The 13,689-nt window shown below is 32.2% G+C and overlaps 1 protein-coding gene and 1 long non-coding RNA gene across 2 annotated transcripts in view; both read left to right on the top strand.

The window, feature by feature from the left end:
* The window catches only part of LOC134684801 (protein SpAN-like), a 37,921-nt gene extending 24,451 nt beyond the window's left edge, over nt 1-13,470 (top strand). The window contains exons 12-13 of the mRNA XM_063544112.1: nt 12,615-12,736; nt 13,072-13,470. Of these exons, the coding sequence (XP_063400182.1) occupies nt 12,615-12,736; nt 13,072-13,351 (402 nt within the window). The 3' untranslated portion in view covers nt 13,352-13,470. The remainder of the gene's footprint in view (nt 1-12,614; nt 12,737-13,071) is intronic.
* Nucleotides 6,736-10,974, top strand: LOC134683173 (uncharacterized). Its single transcript, XR_010100971.1, has 3 exons — nt 6,736-6,920; nt 9,960-10,047; nt 10,734-10,974. It is a non-coding gene; the product is annotated as an uncharacterized LOC134683173 (long non-coding RNA).
* Nucleotides 13,471-13,689: the final 219 nt, after the last annotated feature.

Genomic DNA, 13,689 nt, shown 5'->3' with positions numbered 1-13,689 from the left:
AAAATCAAACAAAGTTTAATATTGGCCCCTTTTGGCCCCTAATTCATGTTATTCCTAAACTCTGAACAAAAACTCTGGTCACAAACCTTGTGTTTGAATTTCACAGATTTCTATTAACTTGTACTAAAGTAATTAAGCGGAAACTAAATGTCCTGGGACAACGACGACTACATGATAAAATTGAGAATGGAAAAAGGGAATGTGTCAAAGAGACAACAACCTGACCATAGATTCAAGGGTTGGAATCCTTTTCTTTTACCGACCAATGCATTTGAATGGGAGATATAGTTGGAACCCCTCTTAACTCATGGTTGGGACCCCCCTTTGAAAATGGCTGGATCCGCCCCTGAGAAGCATTATAGAAAAATCTATAAGCTTTAACTCAAAATAAGGATCATTTTATTTTTAAAGGGCAGGCACAGATCCAGAGGGGGGTTCAAGGGATTGGAACCCCCCTTTTTTTGGATTATCAATGCATTTGAATGGGGACATGTAATTGGACCCCCCCCCTTTCCCCTTTTGTCCTGGGTTAGAATCCCACCCCACCCCTTTTTAAAATGACTGGATCCACCCCTTAAGGGTCTATAATTAAGTTTGACAACATCAGACATACTACTTTAACAAAAATAAATGCCACATTTCATCCAATTTAATTTCATCTCTTACATGTCTTACTTGCTATTTCATCCATAATATTTAAAGAAATATAAATTTGGGAGTAGTCTGATTTTAATTTGCAAGTTATTAACTATCCAAACTAGAGACCTAATCATGCTAATAGAGTAGATATACTTGACTAATTTAAATCAAACTTGGGGTGACTGGGAACAAAGATTTAAGGGAATAGATGCCAGTTTACCTACAATGACCTAGTTTCATAACAATAGCATACATTAATAAAGACTACATGGTCACTCTTATGTTTAAATTTTGGGTGTTAATTTTTTAATGTTTAAAGCTAACAATTTCAACTACATACAAGTATCAAGATTTGATCCTACATTATTTGAATATTGAAAAAAAATAGCTTTTTAAATTTGGATCTAACGTTATATATAATTGTGTATGTCACATGGGTGCATTTTAATGTAAAGCATCTGAAAAATCATTAGCCGTCTCATATTAATTTCAGTTCTTCAAAAGGCAAATTTATATGAGCTTATGCTAAAAATAGAGATTTCTTATTAAGGAGAAATCCCTGCCCCCCTTTTTGTGTGAAAATTTTTGTTGATTACAGAAACATGACTGAGGCAACCATCCCCATCTGAACCCCCCCCCCCTCCAAATAATTATGACGTCTTGAAAGGCTATTATATTTTTTTTCTACGTCGATGTTAGGCGTCAAAGAAAAAATATATAATAGCCTTTCAAGACGTCATAATTATTTGGACTACCTACCACACCCCCCCCCTAATCACTCAGGTCATTGGTGAAGAGTTGTCACACAAAATATATGATACCAAATATTCATATGAATATGTTTATATGTTTTTAGCTAGTGTAAGTCAGTCAGGAGAGGAGGCAACCATTTGATTTGTAGGGTGGAAAATGTGATTAATCTTGTTTGGTAAACTTGTGCTATAAATAAAAATTACCAATCCATTAAAAAATCCGTGAGCCCAATCTCATCCAATGAAATAGATTATTGTCTGTTTTCGAAGTTATATGGAAGTAAGTTAGTAGTCCAGATAAATATGACGCATTGCAAGGCATTTTTTCTGAGGAGAAGTGTAGAATGGGGGAATGGAACCAATAAATTGATCAGATCCGAAATGCCCTTCCCAGTGAAGGAGCACCTATTATTTTGTAGGTAATTATTATTAGTGTCGGTGGTCTCACAAGTAAATCAGAGTGAATATTGCATGCACCTTAAAATTAGCAGAGAAGAGACAATTATCAACTTGTGTTTTATTAATTTTCTCGCAGTTATTTACGGTAAATCAGCTATATAGACATAGGAAGATGTGGTGTATGTATATATAACACAAAACAGGTGTTCGGTTCTAGTACTATATAGTGGCTATAGTATATGACTTTTAAATAACAATTATCAATTATATCTGTATTCTGTGGCGGGTCGAAGGGGATGGAATCCGGGATTGGACTCCCCTAGCTTTTTGTGAGCAATCATTGCATAAATGATAATCTCGGGAATCCTCTCAAGTTCCTACAGAAAAAGGGAGAAGGTTTGGATCCATTAAAACGTTTAATCCCGCTGCAAATGTTTGCACCTGTCCTAAGTCAGGAATCTGATGTACAGTAGTTGTCGTTTGTTTATGTTATATATACGTGTTTCTCGTTTCTCGTTTTGTTTATATAGATTAGACCGTTGGTTTTCCCGTTTGAATGGTTTTACACTAGTAATTTTGGGGCCCTTTATAGCTTGTTGTTCGGTGTGAGCCAAGGCTCCGTGTTGAAGGCCGTACTTTAACCTATAATGGTTTAATTTTTAAATTGTTATTTGGATGGAGAGTTGTCTCATTGGCACTCACACCACATCTTCCTATATCTATATACAAGGTGATAGGACGTTCCGTTGGAATAGGTTACCTGTGCATCAGGAAAAGTTTTAATATAAGAACCTTAAATATATGTGAACAGGTCGGTAAAAACTCTCTTTTGACACATAGGTAGTGCACTGTTGCATTGAACACCAATCAAAACGCTAACAATATGTGAAAAGATAACGTTTTAACCTACACAATATATGAATAAGGTATACACTTTTGAAATCTAAATTATATGAAAAGGGTGAGGTAACAGAAACCCAGCGGCAATGACACCCCTTATTTAATGGAGACATGTAGTTGGAACCCCCTTTATCATGACTAGATCCGCCCATGATTTTTACAGGTAAATCAAGCCTCGGGTATTTGTTGGCATAACGGTAACCACGAAAGGGGGAGGGCTAATTAAAAGCACGAGGAATTATAAATATACAATTCAACAGGGGTAGAGTGCATGGAGGAATGGGAATTAAAATTGTCTCTTCACGATCGCGATAATCGAAAAAAGTATCTTGCACGTTATTTTCATCATCTTGTCTGAAACACTCTGAATAAGGAGCTTTAAGGCGAAAACAAGGCATGTGAAATACTATAATAACATACACTTCTTTTTTTATACGTTGTATGGACAAACCCATAAATCCCTCAAACAATTTGCTTGATTAATGTCATATCAAATAAATTACAGCGCGGAAAGGTATAAACTTTAATTTAATATCAAACCTAAATTTTTGTTATATTTTTCAATAAATTTAAAAATCTTAATTAGGCATGCGTGAGTTCCATTTCATGAGACCTACACAGATGTCTATAAAACAAATTAAAAATTATAAATACAGTTTTTCAATTCTTTCCGGCATAGATTAAAAAAATATGTATATAATCTGTATACGAGTTTGGTTGAATTATTTCACTTCATTATAATGATAAATCTTTTAGTTCTTAAATTTTTGATTAAAAATGAATTAATCATTTTGATATCTAACAATAAACTTTTTAAATTGAAGTGACATGGTCAGTAACCTAATTAGTTGCATGGCTGATTACCATCTTACAGGTGACCCAGTAATTTTCCATATGACAGTAGCGTGTGCCCTCGGGGTTATATCGGGGTGTGTATAACTTATTTTCTGGGGAACATCCTGTCCACGTGTAGTACTTAGCATATATTGCAACAGATGACATTAAACAAATTTTCTTTGTAGCATCGGAGGCAATTTCATGTTCGCCGACCACACAAAATATTTCACAAAAAAAGATATGATAAAATCAAAAGAAAAAGATAAAGAAATATTAACAAATAAAGGTGAAATTGAGTAAACGGGGATTCGTGTTTTTATGAGCTTATTTTCAGTGGACAACAATAAATGGAAGTTTTTAACGACCTTGTGTGACCTATAGTTGTTGATGTTTGTGTCATTTTGGTCTGTTGTGGATAGTTGTCTCATTGGCAATCATACAACATCTTTTTTTTAATATTGACTGGTTATATACATGATATAATATATATAGCCCTTGCACAGTCGGTCCAGTGGACATATTTCATACTAGATAACTTATACAGTAATTCTTTTTATATATATGACAATAATTGTCCGATCTGATACACGTACCTATAATGTACAGAATTTTGAACAGCTTCAAATATATGGGGTCCGTAGAAACACCGCAAAGGACCTCCTTCGTGCACTAAGAACAAAAATGTGCACTAAGGACCTGATGGAATGATACAACTGTCACAAAGGATATGGCATATAGAAATAGACTTTGTAAAAGGAGAAGGTCCGGTAAGACACCTTTTAGGCCCCAAAATATAGCAGCTTAACAAAATTGTTAAAAGTAAACTTTTAGTTATTTTTTGGACAGTAAAATGCTTCAGCTTCATAAATATGGGCTTTTTTTGACAATACATGCATGGCACATATATCGGGTACTGGCACCATAAAGTCATGCTAAATGGCAAAAACCATCTGAAAAGTGACATTTTCCGGCATATTTGCTGGATTTTTCATATTTGAGCTTGAATCGGATCGTTTTTAATGACAAAATCAGTGAAAATCTTCCACATACACTAATAAATCAAATAAAATAGACACTTAAGTGTTTCAAAAGTGGTCAAAATTTTTCGTCAGATGAGCCTGAAATTTGAGGCCAAAATCGGTCCTAACCGGACCTACTCCTTTCATAATTTTAAATTATATCTTTCCTATAATGTTTTCTCGACACGTACCTCAAAAAGTTGATTGTCACCTTTAGTATAATCGGTAGAAATTCATGTTCGCTCAACCTTGAACCATGAATAATCTGCTAGTATACTGATTAAACTTGTACTAGTATATGGTATTTCAAATTGTTCTCTATTTTTTTCATTTGTTTGTTTCTGTCGTATTTATTCTGTCTGCTATATTTTTTACTTCTAAAGTAATACCGTATTTTCAACTCTTTTCAGTTTGGGATTTGTTCATCCTTTTAATTTTATAAAGACAAATAATTGTGAACACTTCAAGGAAAAGTGAGGATTGATATTTGGTTGCCAATACTTCATTCATTTTTCTAATGTCAGGAACTATGCCATTTATCAATATTTCGATTAAATAATTAAACTTATAGAATTATATATATATATATACACTTAAAAGTTTATTTAGAGTAACCATATGCCGGATGAACAAAAAGTGTGCCATTTATTGAAAAACATATGGTTTGGTATAACAAGAAAACTTCTCTAGTGTTCTAAACATTTCTCACATAACCCCTCCCTCCAAACCCCCACTTCAAGCTCTGGATCCGCGCTTGCCCATAGTGCTTATTACATTATAAAAGAAAATGGTATTCGTCTTCAATTGTTGAAATAAAGTTGAATTGTTAAAAAAAAAGCATTGACACCAGTTTAAAGTTATCGTTCATAGAAGACAGTTATGATTTATTCTATAATTCTCTTTTTAAAACGTCAAATAATTTTACCTCTTGGAGTTTTTCTATATTACTTCTGTAATCGGATTTTGAAGAACCCCATGGACACCACATACTCTCAAATGTCTTTCAAGGAATAATGATAGTATGTAAACTCTTGTGTTGTTAGTAAGGAAATAAAATATCAAAAGCCTTTGTTTCTCAATTTGTATATTAATAATAGAGTTTGTTAATTAAAAAAAAGCTTGCTTAGCAATTTCCTTAAAAACTAAATATATATAACAAAGGCAAAGTTTTAAAACACAAAATTTATTTTTTATTTTTCTTTCATAAACTTGAAATTATACCACGCTAAACCGTTAGGTTAACAACCATTGATTAATCAATAAGTAACGATCAAATTTTAAAGACAATTGTTTATTGGATTAGGTTGATTGAACATGATGATTCGGGAATCTGCAATAAACCGTTGGTCACGTGGCGAGTGGCACGCGTTTATTAAAAAGTCATTTAACCTCAAAATTACAAAATCTATTGATACCTAACTTTATAGATATGAGGTTTTTAATCATACCCTCTTATATTCATGCTCGCTGTGATCTTAAAACATCGTTTTAGTGTCCTTAATGCAAAAACTTTCTTCTTAGTGCACTAAGAAGTCTTTTGCAGTATTTCTACACACCGAAATATATGGCCTTATTATTGGTAATATACCATATTAGTGTCACTAATGGCTTAACGTGTTACCAAATTAAGAAGAAGAAATAGGCTCAAAACCGCATTTTTAACTTTAGATTTTTTTTCAATCCCAAAATAGAGAAGAGGTCCGGTATACAGACTAATTAAAAAGTCCAGATGAGAAGTTTAACTTTTAACTGTTTCTTGACGCATGCAAAAAAAATGCAGTACCTGGTTACAGTTGCTCATTGAGAAATTATCATCTTTCGATTACATGATCTTCAATCTATATGCCAGGTCTTCATTTTAAAAGTTATAAAATCTAAATGTGAAGTGATCTAAAATGTTCAATATTAATGAGTATTTTCGCTGTGAAATGAATCTAAGGTCGTCTAAAAGTATATACATGTGTATTTGACCCGACTACTGACATAGTAAACTATTCATTATGTATGTATAAGGGGGTCTGAGCGGGACTCGGGATTGTCGAGGCGTATTTTTTGTTGTGCCGTGAAAAAGCGAAATGAAGTTTAGCGGGACATGGGAAATTACAAAAATATTAGAATTATTCACTTATATAGTGTAAGCGTAATGGCATCATGCGGGAATCTAAAAAAATAAAAAGTAACTAAGCGGGATCCGTGAACAGAACCCCCAATGAGACCCCCATTAGTTGTGGCTTATTTTGGTTCTTTTTAGTTCGTTTCTTTCCCCTACATTACTTGACCGTTTTTGTAAAACAACAGCACTCGTGGTCTGACAGTATTTTACCTAGAAATGCACAAAATATTCAAAAAGAAGGCCTAGAAAATTTAAATATTGGTATGCACACATACTCCCATGTCAGCACAGACAATTATATTTTTGTAAACGCGCCAAACTCGTTTCTAATATTTATAATAGAACTGAAAAGAAAATTGAAATGGAAATGGGGAATGTATCAAAGAGATAACAACTAGTCCAAATAATTATGACGTCTTGAAAGGCTATTATAATTTTTTTCTTTGACGCCTTACATCACGTCGAAGTAAGGCGTCAAAGAAAAAAAATTATAATAGCCTTTCAAGACGTCATAATTATTTGGACTAGATAACAACATGACCAAAGAGCAGATAACAGCCATAGGTCACCAATGGGTCTTCATTGCATCGAGAAAATCCCAAAACATGAGACTTGGGTGGATCCTGAGTCATATAAAGGGGTTCCTAACCCAGGACAAATTTGGGGGGGGGGGGGGGGGGGGGGGGGGGGGGGGTGTTAAACTACATGTCCCCATTCAAATGCATTGATGGTCCAGTAAAGAAAGGGGGGGTTCCAACATGTCCAACCCTCAGCCCCCTGGATCTGTGCCTGTGAGGCATGCTTTAGCTTGCCATTAAACAAAAATGTATACTAGTTGAGTGATAATGGACGTCATACTAAACTTTTCAATACAAAGAAAAAGAAACTAAAATAAAAATCATACAAAGGTCACAAAGGCCATAACTTCTGGCTCCTGAATAAGAAAAAGTGCAAAATGCAGTGGGGATAAAAGCCTTTACTGTAAATTCCTGAAATTACAATTATATAAATCATCTCGCATCTTTGTGCATTTCTTGAAATTGGTCATATTAATAAATGCATGCAATATTTTCAGAAAATTTCAATATATAGGCTTTTTTTTAAAAAGTCAATCTTGTGCATGATTATCAATGATTATACTCGCACAATTAACACATGTGGTTCTCAAAACTCAAAGGTGTCTATGCTATTTATGACAACTTTTATACCCCCGCTTTCAAAAAAGGGGGGTATACTGTTTTACCTCTGTCTGTCAGTCCGTCCGTCCGTCCATTGGTCCGTCCGTCAGTCAGTCAGTCCATCCCATGAATATTTTTCTTCGCATTTTTCGCAGGAACTACAATACAAGGATTTCTGAAATTTGGTTTCAGGGTTTATCTAAGTCATTTATACCGTTTGATGCGTTTTGAGATTGATCACTTGTCAACTTCCTGTTAACCGAACACTTGTATGATTTTACACATGATACTGAGCCAAGTTGAAAATTTTCGTCACATTTTTCTCAGGAACTACAATACAAGGATTTCTTAAATTTGGTTTTAGGATTTATATAAGTCAGCTATACCGTGTGATGCGTTTTCAGATTCATCACTCGACAACTTCCTGTTTACCGAACACTTGCATATTTTTACACTATTTATATTATCCACTTGCGGCGGGGGTATCATCAGTGAGCAGTAGCTCGCAGTTTCACTTGTTAATAAAGTATAAATTTACAAAATATGTTTAGAACTATATGATTTTTATGTTTTTAAGCATAGATATAGTAGGTCAGGATCTGCCAACTCTCACTGACTGACTGAGCACAAAAAGAGAGAGCATAAAAACACTAGTTTTTTGGTGTTGCTTAGTGTTTTGTTTTGTTTTGTTTTTCTTTTCTGCATCTTATGTTTTGCCTTGGCATTGTCAGTTTCTCTTTCATTGCCTTTGGTTTTTTTGTTATGTTAAATAACAAGTCACATATAATCATGATAATTAAGGTCCTTTTTAATTTTTAGGGATTTTAAATTTTTAATTTAAAGTTAGGGATTTTATTCATAAAAGGGGGGTTTTTCTAGTACGTATACTATTAATAATGCTTTGAGCAATTTTAATGAAACTTGGTGAATTATTTTTGTATAACATAAACATGATAATTTACCTTTTAATTTAAAAAAAAAAATCTGATTTATGTCATTGTACTATCATGACTTGGGATTAGGATAGTCTCAAGAATGCTTTCACAAATTTTTATGAAACTTTGGTGAATTGTTTTTATATCTTGACATAAACACCCTTTTTATTATTATGACCCAAAGTGGAGGGGGCATAATGTTTAACACTTGATCGTTTGTCCGTCTATCCCAAAGTTGTTTTTTGTTCTCTTACATTACTTTAGTTTGCCTCAAACAAATTCAATTAAACTTTTACAAAAGCTTGTTATCACAATACTCAGATCAAGTTTGAATTTTGGTGATGTCAGTGTTACTGTACTAGAGTATCAGAGTTATGCCCCTTTAGAAATGGGGAAAATATGCTGAATTTTTGGTTTCCTGTTTTCTAAACTTTAGTTTGTCTCAACCAAATGTTATGAAATCAATACACAATGCTTATAACCACAAAATACAGATTAAGTTTGAATTTTGGTAGTGTCTCTTTTACTAAATTCTATAGTTATGTTCTTTAAAAATGGAAAAAATTGTTTCAGCCTTCTAACTTAAGTTTCCCTCAACCAAATTTAATTAAACTTTAAAACAATACTTTTTATCACAATTTTAATCAGATCAATTTCAATTTTTTGTAGTAAAACTTTTACCGTTCTTCAGTTATGTTCCTTTAAAACTTTGAATAATATGCAAGCTGGAGTATCATTCCCTATTTATCATGTATATTTTTTTATAAGATGCAGAGTTAAGGAACTTTAGTTGTTGCAAAGTTATTTAAAATTTGTCCATTTTCAAAATCTTTGAAAGGTTTTAGAAATGTATTTGTTAAAAAAATGGCAGCCTTAAACTTATAGTCACTTGAGAGATCTATAAATTGAGCCAAATTATATACATGTTTTATGTCAATGAATACCACTGTTTGTGCATGTTTGGTTTTTTTTGGAGGGCGGGGGTCTTATTTGCGCAGTGCTCATAGTTTTTTAGTCGATCAATAAAATTCATTTAAGCTTACAGACCAGCTATAAGGGCAAGAAGCTTATCAAGCACTCATGGTTTAGATTTTTATTAAACACACATTAATATACAAATAAATGTACATTAAACAGAAAAAATATTGATGCAAGATGTCATTCAACTTTTACTCTTTTATGTATAGGACAAGAACTATAGAAGGTACAGAGAAATAATATACAGCAGAAATGATAGGCAATGTAAAATTTGCAGAAGCCAACTAAACCTAAATGGTAAGGCACCTTTTAATTTTAAAAAGTTATTGAACTTGAAAGATGATTACTAGTATCATGATTACTATAAAAATTCAAAGATGTGGTATATTAAATATGAAAACTATCACGGCTTTGAGAAAGAAATTGTAGGCCTGTTACGACCTTCAATAATGAGAAAATCAATACCCTATACTATAGTCAAAGTATAAAAGACCTAAAGATGAAACATTGAAACAATTCAAACTGTAAAACTAATCATGCTAATTGCCTAGTTTATAACAAAATAAATTACAAAAAATAAATATGACCGGTATGAAACAACAACAACAACAACCACTAAATTTTAGTGTCAGACTAAACTGATAAAAGCTACAGGATCTGAACTTTGGACAGGCACAATAGGAATATGGCAAGGTTATATAAAAATAAGATGTGGTATGATTACCAATAAGACAACTCTCCACCAGACAACCAATGATGTAAATTTCCTGCAAACATGGACTTGACTACTGTAAATCAACTAATTTTTCGTGAATACTTTATCTTGCATTTTATACTTTCTAGTCTACATCGCAGTTATTTATTTTTCTCGAGTTCAAGTTTACTTAATGTATTTTAATAAGGAAAGATACACATGAAAAACATTTATTGCTGTTTCTCTCTCCATTTATAACATTTTATTTGCTTTTTTTGTGTATTTATAGGTGATCAGACATCTCGGTTTTCATGATCAATAGGTCATTACTGAAGAGGAAACTTAAAGTTGAAATTTATTTACATAGTGCATAATTGGATTAATTTGAAATGGAATGTGTGCTTTCCTGCAAAAAAGAAATAGGAAATTTCAACATGTGATAATGACCATATAAAACAAAATGGAGTTCTATCATAGATACCCGAAAACACTATTGCATAAAAGCAACAACATATCTTAATCAAAAGAAAGGAGAATGCAGAACAAATACTATTTTGTTGTTGAAAAAAGGAACACCACTCATTTACATCGCTCCCTCATATCAAATATACAGAAGAAGATCATTGAAGAACAATTTGCAAAAATGATTTCTCTTAGAATTGAAGGGAATTGTTTAGTGAATGGAATAATGTATTCACTGAATTCTTACATAGTGGATTGAATAACTGTACACAAGCTGAAACAGAAGAAATTCTAATTTAAAATAACACGAAAAGTGTTTATTTTATTATTTAATCTGCAAATATATAAATATTTATTTTAGAACACCACAAATGATATAATGACATTCAAATTGGTTGCTTATTATTGTATCGCATTGAAACAATTACAAAGAAAACAGAAGCATTTGCTCCAAAAAAATTATAAATCAAAGTTAAATTTATATAAAAAGTATAAACAATACCTAGATCTAAACAGTCAGACTGTATTATTTTCAATGTCATTAAAATTTTGAGTCAAACATTTATTATTAAATTTTTAAATATCATTTGCATCAATTCTACAGTCTTTTAATAATTATATTCATACTGTTTGTATACATGGTGTAGTGAAGAAATGTTAAACAAGTAAAAATAAGGAAAAACATTTCCTAAAGGGAAATTTGATGTTCAGAAATTTCCTTAGAGGAAATTTGAAGAACAATGATTTCCTCAGAGGAAATTTGTTGTCTTGAATTTTCCTCCAAGGAAAAGTGTTTGTCAAAAATTTCCTCACAGGAAAAAGTATTTCCTCAAAGGAAAATGTGAAGCTACAAATTTCCTCACAGGAAAAAGTATTTCCTCAAAGGAAAATTTGAAGCTGCAAATTTCCTCAAAGGAAAAAGAATTTCCTCTAAGGAAAAAGAATTTCCTCTAAGGAAAAAGAATTTCCTTTAAGGAAATAGAATTTCCTCAAAGGAAATAATTATGCAGCAAATTCCCTAAGGGAAATCTTTTTCCCTTGAGGAAAAAACAATTTCCCTTGAGGAAAAATCTTTTTCCTTCAGGGAAATTTGATTTCCCTTGAGGAAAAGTACTTTTCCTCTGAGGAAATTGTTGAAAAAAGGGGCATAACTTTTTCAACAGTGGTGCCAGAGCCAATTTTTTTTAGGACAAATATCAGGGAACCAATACCAACCAAGTTATCAACTTTGTTTTGACTTAACTCTAAAAATTAAGGTGACAACTTTTGCACTCAGCGGAATTGCAAACTTGTCCCGGAGACTGTTATTTGCTTGTACCTAACATTTTTTTCTGGAATATTATTGAAAACCAGAGCGCATTTTTGGATTGTTTCCTGTTCTCTTACAGTTATCATTTAATAATCACGATACAACTTGCATATGGAGATTGTGATTTTGAATTATAATTACCTTCAAGTAAGAATTTTACTCGCCTCGCAGAAAACTATAAATGTTCAATGTTTAAAAGTTCGAGCTTTGCTAGCGAGTGGGTGAACTCCCTGAATATCAAACATGTCATAAGCAATTGAAATAATTTTGCCACAATATTTTTTTTCTATAAATTCGCTATCTGCTTGAAACATATAGTTCGGTATCTGCTTGAAACATATAGTTCTGCTATATGAATTTAAATCTTCCAGAAATTTAATGACTGATATTTTTTTATAGACAAGACGAGACAGGCGAATAGAAGTAACATTTGAGGTTTTTGGATTGGATGTAACAAGTGGTTGTCAAGACGACTATGTTCTGGTACAAAACTCATACAGTGCATTAGATACAGGAAAGAAGTAAGTCAAATTGATTATAGGTGTAAATTCTATGTTTACTAACAACGTTTGTATCATATTTTTATGTATCATATATTCTTGTTATTAAATAACGTGGGGGATACATACACACATTAAAATAGATAAAACCTTTTTTTAAACAGTTTCATTTCAAAACAATTCATTTTAAATGTGTGTCTTCTCAATCATTTACATTGAGTGTGATTTTATCTTTAACTAAGTTTTATATATTACAATATCGTTCAGATAAACTTTTTGACAATTCAAATTAACTTAAATTTAAGTATAAAGATAGGTCACAATTGTCTATTTGAAACAATTTTGTTTTTTTGTAGATATTGCGGCGAAGGACTAAGAAACAAAACATTGACCTCAGATGGTAATCTTATGATCCTCACTTTCATATCAGACATGCGCACATCTGGTATAGGATTCAAAGCAAAAGTAAAGGCAATACGACCAAGATATGGTTCTGGACGAGGAGAACCAACAAACTTTCTCGGTTCTTTCTACTCGGTTTTCTCTTCCAACAACGAACAGACACAATCTAATTCATATCTTGAAAGTGCATGGAATATATTTAGAAATATGGACCTATCAAATATTCTTCGATAATAGAAGAAAGTATATGTTTGTGTTGCAGTTTAACAAATATTGCTGTGGCAATGCTTTTTCAACATTTAGCTCTTTCCAGAAAACTTATTCTTGAGTAACAAAAAACAGATTTTCATGTTAATTTTCAATGCAAGTTTCAAATATATTTTAAAAGATGAAGCTTTGTGATACTAAAATTGCATTAACATTGTTTTCACTTTTTTTTTTATATTTAAGTGATCTTGTATTACTTTTAAAAATGGAATTTTGAAACAATATTTCAAATCTCAAAGTTTCGAAATTGACTCTTTTGAAATATGTGCACCGATGCCATGTATTCTTTATGAGATTATTTTATG

This window comes from Mytilus trossulus, chromosome 9 (genome assembly GCF_036588685.1).
Source record: "Mytilus trossulus isolate FHL-02 chromosome 9, PNRI_Mtr1.1.1.hap1, whole genome shotgun sequence".
In the NCBI taxonomy this organism is placed as follows: domain Eukaryota; kingdom Metazoa; phylum Mollusca; class Bivalvia; order Mytilida; family Mytilidae; genus Mytilus; species Mytilus trossulus.
This window is presented reverse-complemented; position numbering and strand designations above follow the sequence as displayed.